Below are 15,136 nucleotides of genomic sequence, written 5' to 3' on the forward strand. Positions count from 1 at the left end.
TGCCGGTTGACTTAGTTGGAGTGCAGCCCATCTCTCCACGCTCTCCATTGAACAGAAGGACCCCACGGTAAATAGCACAACCCTATCTGTCCTGTGGCTCTCAGAGAAGCGATGGAGACAAGTTCGGTGTTTTCACTCGAGCTCAGAGATCCCACCCCTCTCCTTAACTGGAATAAGACACGTGAGAGGCTGCTCAATGCTGCAGGTTAGTTCAATGCTGTTGATCTGCAGCAGATTCCTGCCTTTCCAATCAGCTTTTTAAAAGTTTTAAACACTTCTCACCCACAATGGTTTTTGTTTTTTTTTTATTCCACAGAGCTAAATATATATATGGAGAAAACAAAAGCTGTTGCTTTTTAGAGAAGTTACTAGAAAAACAAGCCAAATGTTTCCTACTTCTAATTTTGTGATACCAGGTTTCATTTTGTCCCTACTGTTTGCAAACACCACCATTCTCAGCTGTGAATGACGAGGTGTCAAAAACCACACAATAAAATGTGTTTTGTTCCTTCAAATCTCTCTGTTTAGTGGTTCAGTTGAACACATTTATGAGCAAACAAATTTTCGTGTTAAGTTGCAAAGAACTCTTTCAACCACCAAACGTATAATCTACAACATTTCAGCTTTGACAACTTAGTAAACAAATGTGTAGAAAAAGAAAAATATTTAAAAACTTCTCATTATTATTCACCGAACCAACTGTGTTTAGTAGATTTTTGAAATCAATAGTAATAATTAAAAAAAGAAATGATTAGGTGTTATTCAACATTTCTTTATTTCAAGATAAATGCATTGTTTCTTGAAAGAATAATCAAAACGCTTTCCCCCACCAAAAACGGCTTGTTGTTAGCTGGCTCTTTATTCAAGTTGAAAATCCACAGGTTAAGCATTGGGGGTGGGGGCGCTGCCACAGGAACTGTAGTCTTTAATTTATGACGTGAGGCGTGTGGCTTCTTTCCCCTATTCATTCAAGTGTCATAGGAACACATGATCCCAGTGTCTTAACCCAAGGTCCAGTGCTGTGCCTTTGCTAGGCCACGTACTAAGCACCTTAACCAAGGTATTCCCCTTTTAAAGTGCATTCATGCAAACATAATATGCAATACAGCAGGTGCCGTATCAGATTTAATCTATACTTACTCATGTTAATAATGTTCACAACTGCCTCTTCTGTGTTTTGCTGCTTAGAGAAACAACAATACTATGCACAAGACGGGGAAACCTCAGGAAGCCTTTGGTAAAGAGCAGGTGCTAAGGTTTTGTGTTGTCCTTGGGCATGGATATGTGAACCTATGCCACCCTGTTGCCACGACAGTTCCACCTCGTGGCAGAGATCACGTGCTGGTGTCTGATAGGGTGTCTAACATCACGTCGCTCTCGTACATGTCACACTCCAGGGTTAACGAGAGCCGAAGCGGCGTCTCCAGCATCATCTTGTCCTGATTTGGGATAGGCGTTTCCAAAGACATGATGCTAGTGTCTTCCAATCTCGGAGTGGCTAGAAGGTCATCAGGCTCTGAGGTGTTCAGCATCTTCATCAGCGCTGGAGTGTTCAAGTTGCCTCGCACCTTATCGTTGATGTCTGTGCCTTAGCAGAAACAAACAGGAAGACTTCATTTTCTGAGGCAGATATCACTCATGTAATTACAATTACGCAGACTTAAAAGGACAGTTAAAGCCCAAATCTATTTTTTTATAATTACCCCTTTAGTCTATAGTGCTATTAATATATTGCTGCAGATAGCTTTGGATTTCAGTGGAGAATATTAGAGAAGATTATGCTTTTCCTGAGAAAGTCTTTTTGCAACCACAGCTAGCCTCCAGACCCTTTTATTGTCTATGGTGGCATCACAAATACAAGGTTCCTAAGAAGGTGCCTAATCTCACACAAAGGAAATACCCTTTTAGATAATAAAAAAAGGTGACTATGAATATTTTTTACAGCTAAATTCTTTAACAATTTACTTTATATGAGACATAAGAAATGTGAAAATATTTTCCAAAATTGAAACCAACCTATATATGCATCAGTGTCACCGATGTACATCTCGATACAGTGGCCAAGCATCGTCACAGAGAAAGTGTCATCCCTTTTCAGTCCCAGTGCCTGCCAAAGAAAGACAAAAACCCCCCAACAAACTACTTTAACCCTTTTTTTTTAAAAATGATAAAAACAGATTGTTTTGACTATGTTTTATGTGCTAATAATACAATTATGTGATTTTAATGGCTGCTAGTATTCTGGACAGCACCCTCAACAACAAATAAAGAATTAAAATGAACGTTTCAAGAGCTAAAATAAGAATTAAAACCAAACATTGATCAAAGTCATGCATTATATCTGTGGCTTAAAAACCCCTAAAACAAAGTCACTGCTAAATCAAAAATACCTCTCTGCATTGGGCAATATTATATTTTTTAAGATGCAACTATAATATAGCTACTTTATCTTATTAACTTGTGATAGAAGTCAAATTTTTGGAGCCAAGTCATTTTATATTTTAAGTGAACCTGTACGATATCTAGACGGTGTATAGTTTATGTCAGATTATTCTTGTGTACTTTTTTTTTGGTGTACGTGTTTGGTTAACTAAAAAAAAAATAAAATAAAATCTCATAGGCTATACATTATTCCTTCTTTCCTACTAAAAATGCTACCTAAAATACCAGTAACACAGTAATCTTATGAGAGATTCATTTTAGTAACTTTGTTTCAGACTGTTAAGAACCCACAGGAACTCCAACTCCCTGTGAGTGCCTCTTACTAAAAGACAAACAAGGAACAAAACCAACGGATCCCTTTAAAGTTTACCGTGTGGAAGTAGTCAATAGCACTTTCAAAGTCACCCATGAGGCTGTGCACGTATCCTATCGCAGCATAGGTGGAGGCGTGCTGAGGGATCAACACCAGAGCTTGACGGTGGTACTCCAGAGCCTGGTCGTACTTTCTAAGGAAACAAACACAGCAACATGCAAAGCTGTTACTCACTGAGTGAGCCAAACATCATCAGCAGGCTTTACATGTCATAAATAGTGCATTTAAAATGATTACAAAACTTTCCATTTCTATGTTTGCTGATGGAATAACAACAGCTATATAATTTTCCAATTTATATGTAGCGAAATTAATCAGTAACTATAAAATCAACTTTGAGCGTATCATGTACCATGGCAATGAGACATAACACAGTCTGCAAATACAGTCTTGATGTAATTAAGTAGTACTTACTTCAGTTTCCGACATACATGACCTAAGTTGTTTAACAGAGGCTCCCACTTGTCCACAGTAACCTTTAATTAAAAAAACAAAATTACAAAAATATTGCAAAGACTTAAGTTTTCAAGACATGGATCACATTGATGGTATCAGTTAAAACAATCAGCTGTTACCTCATTCCCTATGGCTTTGATCTTCTCCAGTGCATCAAGAAACAACTTCTCTGCTGTCTTCCAGCTGAAACAGAAAAAATGTTCTTAGAAAGCAACTAAATAACTGTCTGCAATCTGTGTACTAACACATGACAACAGTGCACTCTATACATTAGGATTTACTCAAATTTGCAACATCTCTTAGATCTCTTACATGGTTCCTACACTGTACTTAAATACCAAGACTGTATAAAAACCAAGATTACATAAATGCAAACACACGTTATGCAACGACTTCCTCAGATGGCTACTTGAGGCTGGTTCCAAAATTGTTGTCACGGTCCAGTGATTTCCAACATTACAGTTGAAACTCGCATGTTTACAGAACAAAAGGTCACAAAAAGCAATTTGTCCATAAACTCCCCCTTCATGACAACTGTACATGATTTAGACAACTTCAATGAACTAAAGCTTAAAATAATGCATAATTAAATGATATCTGTGTATGTGTGTACGTGTACACTTGGGTGCTCACAAAGGCAGCAAAACTTGGTAACTAGCTGCTAAATTTACCTCATTTAATTATCTGCTTGTTAAGTGACGCACCAAAACCTGCTTACGGGGCCAAGCTCCTACTCTGTTCATTAAGGCTGTCGTCCTTTAAATGTGCTGTAATGCTTTACATCTTTGTTTAATTTAATATAAACACCCTCTAAAAATAAGCTCTGATCATTGTCGGCTATTCATGTGCATCACATTTTTAGGCTGTTTGAATGGGTAGATTAAGCTGAGGTTTAGCAATTTTCCAAAGGAAGTAATGCAAAACACGCACAAAAATGTTGATGTCTAACCTCGTGCTGTGGATGGATCATTACAGATGTTCTGTTGACTGGAGTTTGTTTTAAGCGTCTTTACCTGCCCTATGATTGCATTTTCTTTGCCCACCGGGAAACCTCACATTAAGTTTTATTGAAGTAGAAAAAGTTAATGTTCATCCTCCATCACTACTTTGCTAATGTGTTTTTAATATCCTAATTAGCTACATAGCTTTGTAGCTAGCTACCACCTAGATCAACTTCAATGTACAAACATTGCTGTTGTTTAGTTTTCTGTCTTCATTCAAGTCTGAAGTGATACCAGAACAGCACATTTGAGCTTTTTAGAAATCACTCAATCAGAACATGGTATAATCATCTTCAGGTGGAAACTGCTGAGCTAATTTTGTAACTGTTAAACTTCTTAAATCCTCTTTTTCATAGATGCTTGGGTGGTTAAGCTCTACTGTAACACCCAGAAGAGCAGCCACACTGATCATTTTATTTAAGATGAAAGAATTTGGGCCATTTTTAACTCTCGTTCATACCACAGTGTTTGTTTGAATTTGTAAACCGAAGCAGAGCTGCAGACCAACAGGAGACATGAGCGTAATTACACCCATCCATTCTATACAGTTTATGATACCAATATCCATTTGCTGATGACAACATTTATCCTAAATGTGTCCAACAAAAAGTTTAAGGGTGTTTGTGCCGTCATACTCACTCTCCATTTTGAAATGCAACCACTGCCACTTCATGAATGACAAATGGGTCCTCTGGAGCAATGCTAAGAGCCTGGCTGAAAAAACGTTCTGCTAACTTGGAGTTGTTGGTTAATCCATACTCCAACCCAATGTAGAGCATGGGCAAGTGACACCTGTGTAACAGAGTACAGGAAACAGGAAAGCTGAATCTATCCTCATCTCATGTTTTACAAGCACGTCAATGCACACAGAATACTCAACAATAACATGACCTGACTTTTACATGTGACAGTATGTTGTGTTTCTTAGTCACCATTATAGTCTAGAAAGATTCAAGGAGTCAAAAGCATGCACTTAAGCATGAATGTAAAGCAGGAATGTCACAATGACCCCAAAACAACACCACAAACACACAAATAAAAGGTTGCAAAAATGGCTGCAGACATTTAAGCCAATATTTTTTTCTTGTCAATAGCAGGAAATGCTTTTATACTCGTGGCTCTCAGCATGTAATCTGGCAAAAATACAGCAAAAATATATGTATGTTCAACACAACCTGGATGGCATTATGCTTGGATACTGCTGAGGTTTTTAAAGGACATGATAGAAATATTTGACTCTTTAATTAAAGTTTTAACAAAATTCTTTACCAACCGCAGCTATATACAGACAAACATTTTACATGCGTATGGATCATTCTCTGACACATCAATCATCAACCTACCCTTTCATCAGCTGAGCAGCAGTGAAGTAGGCAGCCATGGCTTGGTCATGCTCACTCTCCACCGCAAAGGAATGCCCATAGGCAATCCATGCAGGACCGTAAGTCCTCTCCAAAGTGGTGGCTTTGCTTAAGGAGATGTACAACAGCAAATATGTTTGAGAGACCAGAACATAAACTGTCAGTAACTTTTTTTTTTGTAACAAAAAGGATGGATTTCTCTTTAAGAGGCAACATAAATACCTGAGGTATCGTCGAGCATGTTCGTTTTTATGGCCAACCATGAGATAGTAGCAACCCACAGCAAACCAAGACACCTGGTTAAAAGGTTTTTAGTTATCAGCAAAATAATTGGGGGAAAAAAATGTATAACAGATCAAATAATGAAAAAAAAACTTACTGGGTTGTTGGGATATAAGTCTACAAGTTTGTGTGAGAGGTAAAACAACTCTGCACGGACAAAAACAAAACAAAAACATTAAACTGATATTCAGGGGAACCAAACTAAACATGCTGTATGAATAAACCCGTGTATATATTTTACCATTTGCTTTTCCAAGCTCCACCAGTGTTCCTATGTGGACTGGCAAACAGCTGGCGTGGAAGGGGTCTTTAACCATTACCCTGTAATCAAAACAGGTGTACTTCAGGTACATCACCAAAATCAGAAGTCACAAAAAATGTATTTGCTAGTCATTCATAAATCTAAATGTATACAAATATAATCTAGCGTAGTTAAAGAGCAAAATCTACAGCTAGATTTCATTTTCTTAGATTCTACAGTGGCACTAAGTCTGCTACTACTAAATGAAAACCCTGGGACACCTACATTGATGTGAGTTTGTAGCACATCTTGAAATCACAGTTATAATAATGCCTTTCAGCAAGAGACACGACGACATCCAAGTTGTCCTGAAGACCATTGACCATCTCTGGCACCACTAAATCACTGGGCTTGTTATACTGCAGAGGAAAGCAGAGAGAGCATGTGTCAAATTCATGTCTGTGAAAGCACATAGCAAGGTTAAAATGTGAGATGGTGTGAAAACAGACAAAACCATCACACAGCAACAACAGACAACAGTCACTCTACACACTCATGCTTATAATAACTGCATAGAGATCATTTTTCTATAATTTGTTATCAGCAATGGCAAACCAGTGAGCTGATATCACAAAAAATATCCTTAATCATAAATTCACTGTTAGCGTTGGGCCTTTGGTTGCAATCCTTGAAAAGAGGGGGAAAAAATACCCCCAACTTTATAAATTCACAGTTAAAATCCAGTTGTTAAACTAAATGCATAACCCCTTACCTTCTTTAATTTATTCTCAAAAAGGAAGTGTAACAGCTCCTCTTCCTCCTCAGTACACTGTTGACTCAGAGGAAGGGAGTCGAGGAACTCCTTCTCTGTTGAAAGATGAAAACGTACAGCGTTGTTATAAACTACTGGAATTATTATGGCATTAATGTGCACAAAATGGAATTCTTAGTGCACACGCTGGCCACAGAGTCTCACCTTCCTGTGCAGTCAACATGTGGTGGGACGTTAAAAGGTCAAAGGCTTCAAAGCAGTACACATCCAGTTTCAAGGCCTCTTTGTAGCTGGAGGTGGCCAGTGGTCTGTTATCCATGGCATCATAGATCTTACCCCGCAGGAGGCAGATGGAGCTGCTGATCTGAAATATTTCATTGGGAGCAAAGATGAATAGAAAGAAAGGTTGAGTCTATGACACTGGACATAAATTCATAGAGTGTTAATACTCCATACACAACAACACTGGACAGCATTTTGAGATAATTCTCACATCCTGAAGGAAAGAACAATTTATGCTATTTCTCTACAAACAGAATTTGTGTGGATTGCACAGGGACATAACTCACTGGTACAAAGGATCCTTCATGCCTCAATACGTGTTTGAAGACCTTGATCATTCTTAATTTGTTTGAAGTGTGGGTGCTTATTGAGGAACTTGAGCATAGGTAACTGGTTTTTAAAATAGATTATAGAATTCACTAATCTCAAGTCCAAAGGAGGAGAGTTACAGAGTCTGGGGGACATTGTTTGTGCTAAAATGTTTCAACCCTTCCCGAACGCTTCTTTCACTGCACATGAAAAATGGTTTTCGCTAAAGGTGGAAACAGAAAATGTGGTTCACAAAAGGTACAAATATACTATTAAGTATAACCTAGCTGTGTAGACATAAGAGAAGATACTATCAGCTGGTGATGTGCAAACCAAAAGTGAGCAAATGACTCAACTGAGCACCGCTCGCTGCACTCACTAGTTGTACTCAATAACACAGGAAGAGCAAACGATGAATGGAAATGGAAGATGTTTACATGGTAGGAAAGAAGAGCAACCCAAGATACACCATCGCAGATAGAAAATATTTCTCAGTTTCAGTTCCTGGAGAGTTACAAGGCTCGATTATGTTTGTTAAATTAAATTGTTAAGCAGTTATTTCACTTTTACTTAAACTGGATATGAAACTCTACATGTATTAAGGTAATTTCCACCATGGAGCCCTGCTCTAATTGACTGTCACAAATCTAACACTGTCTGTGAAGCTGGAATTACAAAAAATAAGTGTTTTAAGTTAAAAGTGACTGTTTTTCAGTACAGACTGTGACTTCACTAGGTTGATTGCTGCTAACAGACTAAAATTAGTTCATATTAGCTAAATAGTGACAGAAACAATATCACAGTGGAAAAAAAGAAAGCTAAAACTAAAAAGCAGTCTCAGGGTGTCATTTTTATATGGCCCCTGGCTGAAAGAATTAGTTTCATGTTAAAAAACCAAAGCTATACTGCCTACTGTCACTCTGTGTCTCTTAAGCATCAAATGGTTTCTCGTTGTTGGTTAGTTGTTAAATACTTTTGTAAATGATGTCTGTGCGAAGGAGAGTGTGCTTGAGTCAGGTGCTCCAGCAGTTTAACAGACTGACAAGCTGAGCTGAAGTTGACGCCGTCTCCTCTGTATTCAATTTTCCCTCGTGAGGTCATGTGAAAAGACCACGCCAGCTGGCAGAGCATGTCCAAAGGATGCAATCAGCACTATTTTATACAATAATCTAACACTCAGTTATCTCAACGTTAAGTGTCTTTTTCTAAGCATACCCAAACAGGTTACAATATAACTGGTTACTACATGTGATCAGGCCACAAACATAACACTAAGTCAGTATTGTAGAATATTGTCCGCAGCTAAAAAGTAAGGGGCTTTACGAAATTCCTAAAGTCCTCAACAAGATCAACTATCTTCTTACTGTTATGTATGTTTGTATGCACCTCCATCTCCTCCCTAACAGGTGGGCCAATCTGAATGAAAGTTTGCAAGAACATCGTCACACATACAGCAATTAACTACACTAAGCGGTGCAAGACCAAAGCCAAGAAGATTATGAGGGATCTCTCCCATCCCAACAATGGACTCTTCTCACTGTTGAGGTCTGGGAAGCGCTTCTGCTCCCTTAAGGCCAAAACAGAGAGAATGATGAGGAGCTTCTTCCTCTTACTCTCTGTCATTACTACACATCAGTAACTGTTTATTCCACTGTATACTAGTGGTGCAACGGATCAAAAGTCTCACGGTTTGGACCGGATCATGTTTTTTTCGTCACAGATCGGATCAAGTTTCAGATCAGCAGAAAAAAAAAGAAGAAAAAATTTAACTCGTCATTTACTTATTTATGTATTTTTTGCCTATTAAAAACATTCAACTCAAGACTCATTCCACGCAATTATATAAAAACAAATTAAGGTGCAATATAGGGCAGTACAGGGCTTTCTATCTACAACTCCGCTGTGATATAATGAGCGGTCAAATCATTTAAAAATATAACTCATTAAACATACACACCACATGGCAACCCAGACTTACAGAAGCAGGGGACATGTCCCAATCCTTGGTTGATTCTGAGGTCTCATTGTCTTCCTTTCCACTCCTGTCCAAAAGCTTTTTGCTTGCTGGCTCTTCTGCATCTAAGATATCCAAGGCCTGCTGGAACTCTTTGGCAGCATACTAGAAAAAGCAGAAACAAATAAGAAGCATTAAAAATGACAGATCTAATCGATTATCTGCAATTTAGAAGATTGCAGAAAAGGCTATAACAACTGGCATGTTGTGCATCTTCCATTTACTTACATGACACCTTGCAGCAAGATACTGACAAGCTCCGTACAGCTGTTAAAGAGAAGACAAGAGATGTTTAAAACTTTGGTCTGACATTATGCTGCTGACTTTTTTATGACAAACAGTTTAACTCTAACACACACCACCCCCGTACTAAACACGGTTATAAAGGCAATCACCCACTTTTCAACACTCACGCAACGCACCTTGTCAAGTTTACGTGAACGGAGGGCATGGGAGGCTCTGTGGTACTGTGAGGTCAGATAAAGGCACTGAGCAAGCCAGTAAATATCCTGGGGATCTTCTGTATGTAAACAAAGTCGATAGGGTTATCAGTTTTAGAGGTTAGGAAGTTATCGCTGGCAGGTTTCACACCAATGAAGATGTGCTAGGATGCTAATCTGTTATCCGCCCAGACCGCTAGTAAAACTTTCTTTCAGCTGCAACGTAACAGGAAAACGTAACCACTTCCCATGAAGCACCACACACACCATCATTAGTTTTGCTGACAGGTTAAGTAATGCTACTCTAACAGACAGATTAGAACTACCGTAATTTGCTCACCGTGAGAGAGAGATGCTATCTTGTCGGCCCAAAATAGAGCACTCTGGTACTGTTGCTGTAAACAAACACACAAAGGCACCGCATCAGTCTCCAAAATATATGTCAAGCTGCTCACTGGCTGTTATTTGTTAAAGAGGAAAACAGCAAGAGTTCGTTACCACTGACACCAAACGTGCTAAAAAAAAAAAAGCTAGCGTAAGCTAGCAACACAGAAACTAATATTTTTTCCTACCTGATCGATGTATTGCCGCACTCGCTTTCTGAGTCTGTCGAGGTTCATTTTGACTTTTTAAAAGTGGACTGTCAAAAGTTCTGACTATCACAAGTGTGTCATTCTAAGAAGCAGAGGAAGCAATGCACTAAAACACTACGTGAGATCTCGCTAGCTGCGTAAAATCAAACCCGCGGCTTCTTTCTGCAATGAGTGCTCCGCTAAACCGTTCCGTAAGGAAACTACGTCGTGATAGAAAGTTCCACGTTGACGCTCCTGGCCCCCGGGCCGCCTAACCTAACAACAACAACAACAACAACAACAACAACAACAACAACAACAACAACAATAATAATATATGTTATTTCAGTGTATTTCCCCTGTTTTTATTTGTCATCACATTAACAACAGTGAAGACAGATACAACAGGAACACCTTTCATCTTACAGCAGTTAAATAAACACAATACATGCATAACAAATAGAATAAATCGGCAGAATGGTATAGGGATAAAAGAGAAATACATTTTAAACACTAATGACTAAACAAATATCTTAATAATGTAAGAAGTATTCTGAAAGTAAAAATATAATAGAATGAAGTCAGGATAAAATGAAATACAAATAAAGTAACAATATGAAAAAAGGAAAAAGAAAACTGCATTTAAAATTGCTTACCTAATCACAGAATAACAAATACTGCATTAACATTTTTCCTGTTTTTATTTTTAGGTTTATTAGGAGTCCTTGGCATTTTTAAATACATCAAAAACATGTGACTTGTCAATAGAATGACTGCTTTAATTGATTTATTTTGAATTTTAGGGTGTATCTTGTGATTTCTTTCTTTCATTCCTTTTCTCATTTGGTAGTGCATTTGTTTTAAAGGTATCTGTGTTCCTGTATCCTCTTCCCTGTTGCTCGTTTTTCTTCTTTTGCTTTGCACCACATTTCCTGCTTACCTTGCTGCTTTTTTCTTGTCCCTAGCAGTGACACATGAGATCAGGTGTTCACATTTTTATCTGATTTGTACATATAGTGTGAAACAAAAGCATATAGAGCATAGAAGTTAAGGAATGCAATGCAGCTTTAAGGAAGAAAGAAAAGGACACCTTTTGCTGATTTTCTCTGTCATGAGGATAGTGACTAATTCTTTCCATCACTTCGGTAGTTTTGAGCCAATCCTCGTGCCAAGCCCTCACATAGAAAGGTTTGCACTGGCTCAGTTTAAGCTGGATCCTTTGATTCTCTTGGGCAATTCTGAGTATTTCCAGCTGCTGATTTTTGTTCCCAGGGCTATATTGAAGATAAAGAAAGCACAATTAAGCCGCCTTATTTCTTTGAAAACCCTATTGTTCTGACATCGTTATTACGAAACTTAACTGACCTTTTCTTTTCATAGAAATTCCAGTTGTCGACTCTTCCAGGTGTGCTCATAATATGTGATATATTCTCTCTAAGCCTATTGTTTTCTCTCTGAATCTCCAGCATCCTCAGCGATTCAGTCTTAATTCAACAAAATGTGATTAGAAACAGTCACATTTACAGGAGGTTATTCTAACTACATGTATGTAAAAACTGTGTTTTAGTCACTCTAAAACATTGTTATTACATTGGATCACTTCAGGCTTCACAATACTTTATTCTACACTGACTGGAGGTAAAAATAATTTTGTGATTCTAATTATTCATTTAAATTTCTTATGTTTTCTCACTCAAAGGACAACCTTGTGATTCTTCTGCTTGGGAGTGAGGTGACTATATGTCTTTGGTGGTCCCGTGTTTACCACTGGATTTGCTGTCATCACCTTGGGGGAAAAAACCACATACATGTCTGTCTGAGGCGGTAAACCGTGATTATCCTGACTTTAAAACAACTGTATAAAACAAAAAGGTAGATTTGTTTGTGACAAAACCCCCCCCAAACAACCTAAGGTCAAGACATTTAGAATATGGGCAAACAGGGAAAATGATGACAAATGTTTTTTAAAAAAATGTAAAAATCAAAGACTTTTCTCTTAACTCTTTTTCTGTGCATGTCGTATGCAGCCTGGTCCAATTTCTCCTGCAGGTATTTGCTTGCAGTGGGAAACAGGGGCACTGCTAAGGGATGCAGCGACAGCTTCCTGTAAAGAGAAAACAGAAAAAAAGCTGCAAAAAACCAAGCCCTTTACACTCAGCAGAAAACAGTTTCACACATTTTAATGATACAATGAAAATGAAGAAAACTATAACAAATAAAATCCACATGGGGATTGTTTTAAAATTGCTCAAGATTATTTAAAATAGAATCAGAATCAGAATACTTTATTAATCCCTGGGGAAATTATGTGGGTTATGGTTGCTCCAGTCCAGTAACATTAAGAAAAACAAAAGCAAAAACAAAAACAGACTAAACTATTAGCAATACAATATATTAAGATACAATGAATAGCACAATATAAGGAATAGCACAATAAAAGTATGGGCAAATTATGCAAGAATAACAAGCTCTGGGATGCCCTGTCCAGATCAGGGGTGCTTCTTTTTTCTAGTACCTATAACTTGGCCATCTCCATGTCTCTTATACACCTGCTCTATGTGGCAGGTATGTGTTTCTGTTTCATGGACTGTATGTTTATTTATGAGTGCTTTAGATTAACTTATTTGTATCCAGTTCCAGCCATGTAAACGAAGTGAATCCCCCCAAAGGTTCACGGTCCCTGGAAAGTTTCTGCAGTGGAAAATAGGCTCATGCAAAGAGGACAGCTTTGCCGAATAAATAAAGCAGTAGGGCCTATGTAGAGATGGGACTTTTTTTCCTAAATTGTCCAGCATCTCTTAATCCAAATAAACGACGGACAGTTTGTTAACAGGGTGCATCAACAGTTGGCGCGTACGCCAATAAATCAATTAGCGTAAATACCCTCGGGCTCCCTGCCTCACCTTGCAGTCTGTGGTTGCCCTGCTTCCTTGGTTTCTTTACTCATCTTTCCGAGAGTACGCTGAACCGTCCGCGCGGACTAAAGCTCAGAAAACTGCAGTGTGTTTCGTGCCAGTCATACACGGTTGCCATGACAGCAGAGCGAGAGAGCGGAGATGAATGGTTTCAAACGATGCGCCTGTTTGGTTTGTTCCACACAGAGAAACACATACAGCCACAGAGATAGGCTAATTAGCGAGCAGACTGTGGAGCGAGTGGCTGTAAAATGAGCCGCTGTGTGAAGACGCATTTACACATAGTTCAAAGCTGAAAATGAGGAAAATGAGCTAGAACATAAACTGCTTTTATTTATTTATTTTTTAGTTTAGTTTACTTTTACAAAGTAAAACAAATAACACTTACTGTGTCTGGCTAGACATTATGTCCACTAATCACTTTGATCTCTTCATCTTTTAGAGCATCAGTGGAATTAATTTAACCAAATGTAGAATGAATTTATAAGCTGTAAGGACACAGTATACAGTATCTTTTGTATTTTAAGTACATACGGTCAATAACAGTGGAAAACTTACACCAGTGCCACTTAAACTAACACTAGTGCAAACTTAGTTTATACACAAAACAAGAAATGACATTGTTAGATTTTGCCTGGTCATGAGGAAAAATGAGGAAAGTTAATTATTGTGAAACCTTTAACTTAAATTAGAAATACAAAGCATTACACTTCTATACTGTGGTATCACGTTGTATTATTTCAATGTGTTTATAAAGTATTATGTGTATCATCCGGGAAATAAAAGACAGAAAGAGGAAATCAGAGTTGTTGAATGAAACCTATTCTAGTGATTTGACTCTATGAATGAATATACATGCAACACTTCCCCCTACTGACAGGAACTGGCTACGACGACTTTTGACACACATGGCATTTTTACTTTTAAGCATTCAAATTTCACGCTAGAAGGAACAACAACAACAACAAAAAAGCACTGATGAAAAAATGGTCACGTCACCGTTTTTTCACACTCTTATAAGCTGTTATAAATGTTGTCATTAAGATAACAATTAGCCAGAAAAATAAACTGTAACATTCACTTCACACATATTTCAAACCTGTAAATACTCATAAGCAAACTGTTCTTCAAGTACAGGTTTAATGAGAATATTGCACAATCACAAAGCTGTCGTAGACGTTAGCAGCTGATGTCGATCTGTCACGGCTACAGGCCTCATGTCTGGCATTTCCCCACAGATGCCCTCAGAGGTGAATTAATTGGCCCCCCTTCCATCTCCCAGCGTAGTCTTGCCTCAGTGCGTGGGAAGCACTCTCATGAATGAATTATATGCAATAAAACATTTCCAGTCCACTTTGTTATTTTGTTGTATAAGAGGAGATGTGTTGATGGGACAGATGGAGAATACCAAGATGGAAAAAAATCATGTTACATGCCTCTAGATCTCTTCCATCCTATTTTTGTTTTGTTTTTACACTTTTGTGTTTTTTGTTGAACAGTTAAACTGAGATATTTGTAAAATGTTTCTAGGCCTTTGAATATGTGTGATTATAGCATGGGCAAATGTCTGTGACCAATTTTGAATTGATTTGAATACTAAGCCCTTCAGGACCGATGACGTTTTGAAGGCATTCTTGTGCAGTTTATTTATGAATTTATTGAAATGTTCTGACTAA

The 15,136-nt window shown here is 38.0% G+C and overlaps 2 protein-coding genes across 2 annotated transcripts; both read right to left on the bottom strand.

Moving 5' to 3' along the window:
• Nucleotides 1–756: 756 nt before the first annotated feature.
• cdc16 (cell division cycle 16 homolog (S. cerevisiae)) lies at nucleotides 757–10,769 on the bottom strand. Its single transcript, XM_085435648.1, has 18 exons — nucleotides 10,546–10,769; nucleotides 10,314–10,368; nucleotides 9,956–10,053; nucleotides 9,762–9,800; nucleotides 9,498–9,638; nucleotides 7,133–7,292; nucleotides 6,929–7,023; nucleotides 6,442–6,575; nucleotides 6,157–6,236; nucleotides 6,013–6,062; nucleotides 5,856–5,929; nucleotides 5,616–5,741; nucleotides 4,912–5,064; nucleotides 3,391–3,454; nucleotides 3,230–3,291; nucleotides 2,813–2,948; nucleotides 2,017–2,107; nucleotides 757–1,588 (listed from the first exon to the last, which is right to left on the bottom strand). The coding sequence occupies exons 1-18, from the start codon at nucleotides 10,591–10,593 to the stop codon at nucleotides 1,335–1,337; spliced, it is 1,860 nt and encodes a 619-aa protein (XP_085291774.1). The 5' UTR covers nucleotides 10,594–10,769; the 3' UTR covers nucleotides 757–1,334.
• A 458-nt stretch (nucleotides 10,770–11,227) lies between these two features.
• Nucleotides 11,228–13,597, bottom strand: cfap97d2 (CFAP97 domain containing 2). The gene is made up of 6 exons (XM_085435652.1): nucleotides 13,449–13,597; nucleotides 12,547–12,649; nucleotides 12,251–12,331; nucleotides 11,911–12,029; nucleotides 11,636–11,819; nucleotides 11,228–11,506 (listed from the first exon to the last, which is right to left on the bottom strand). Exons 1-6 carry the CDS (start codon nucleotides 13,490–13,492, stop codon nucleotides 11,345–11,347), a joined length of 693 nt encoding a protein of 230 aa, XP_085291778.1. The 5' UTR covers nucleotides 13,493–13,597; the 3' UTR covers nucleotides 11,228–11,344.
• Between the last annotated feature and the right edge of the window lie 1,539 nt (nucleotides 13,598–15,136).

Source organism: Copadichromis virginalis, linkage group LG16 (assembly GCF_057382275.1).
Source record: "Copadichromis virginalis isolate Kocher_CV1m ecotype Utaka linkage group LG16, C_Virginalis_male_GT1.1, whole genome shotgun sequence".
NCBI classification, from domain to species: Eukaryota; Metazoa; Chordata; class Actinopteri; order Cichliformes; family Cichlidae; genus Copadichromis; species Copadichromis virginalis.

Bases quoted from the DNA above. Each gene is read 5' to 3' on its own strand.
- cfap97d2 (XM_085435652.1), bottom strand. From the start codon at position 13,492: ATGAGTAAAGAAACCAAGGAAGCAGGGCAACCACAGACTGCAAG. The intron at 12,650-13,448 runs GTGAGGCAGGGA...TTCTCTTTACAG, and splicing joins GGGCAACCACAGACTGCAAG to GAAGCTGTCGCTGCATCCCT. The intron at 11,507-11,635 runs GTGTCCTTTTCT...TGTCACTGCTAG, and splicing joins ACAGAGAAAATCAGCAAAAG to GGACAAGAAAAAAGCAGCAA.
- cdc16 (XM_085435648.1), bottom strand. From the start codon at position 10,593: ATGAACCTCGACAGACTCAGAAAGCGAGTGCGGCAATACATCGATCAG. The intron at 10,369-10,545 runs GTAGGAAAAAAT...GTTTGTTTACAG, and splicing joins TGCGGCAATACATCGATCAG to CAACAGTACCAGAGTGCTCT. The intron at 5,742-5,855 runs GTATTTATGTTG...CATCTCCTTAAG, and splicing joins CATGCTCGACGATACCTCAG to CAAAGCCACCACTTTGGAGA.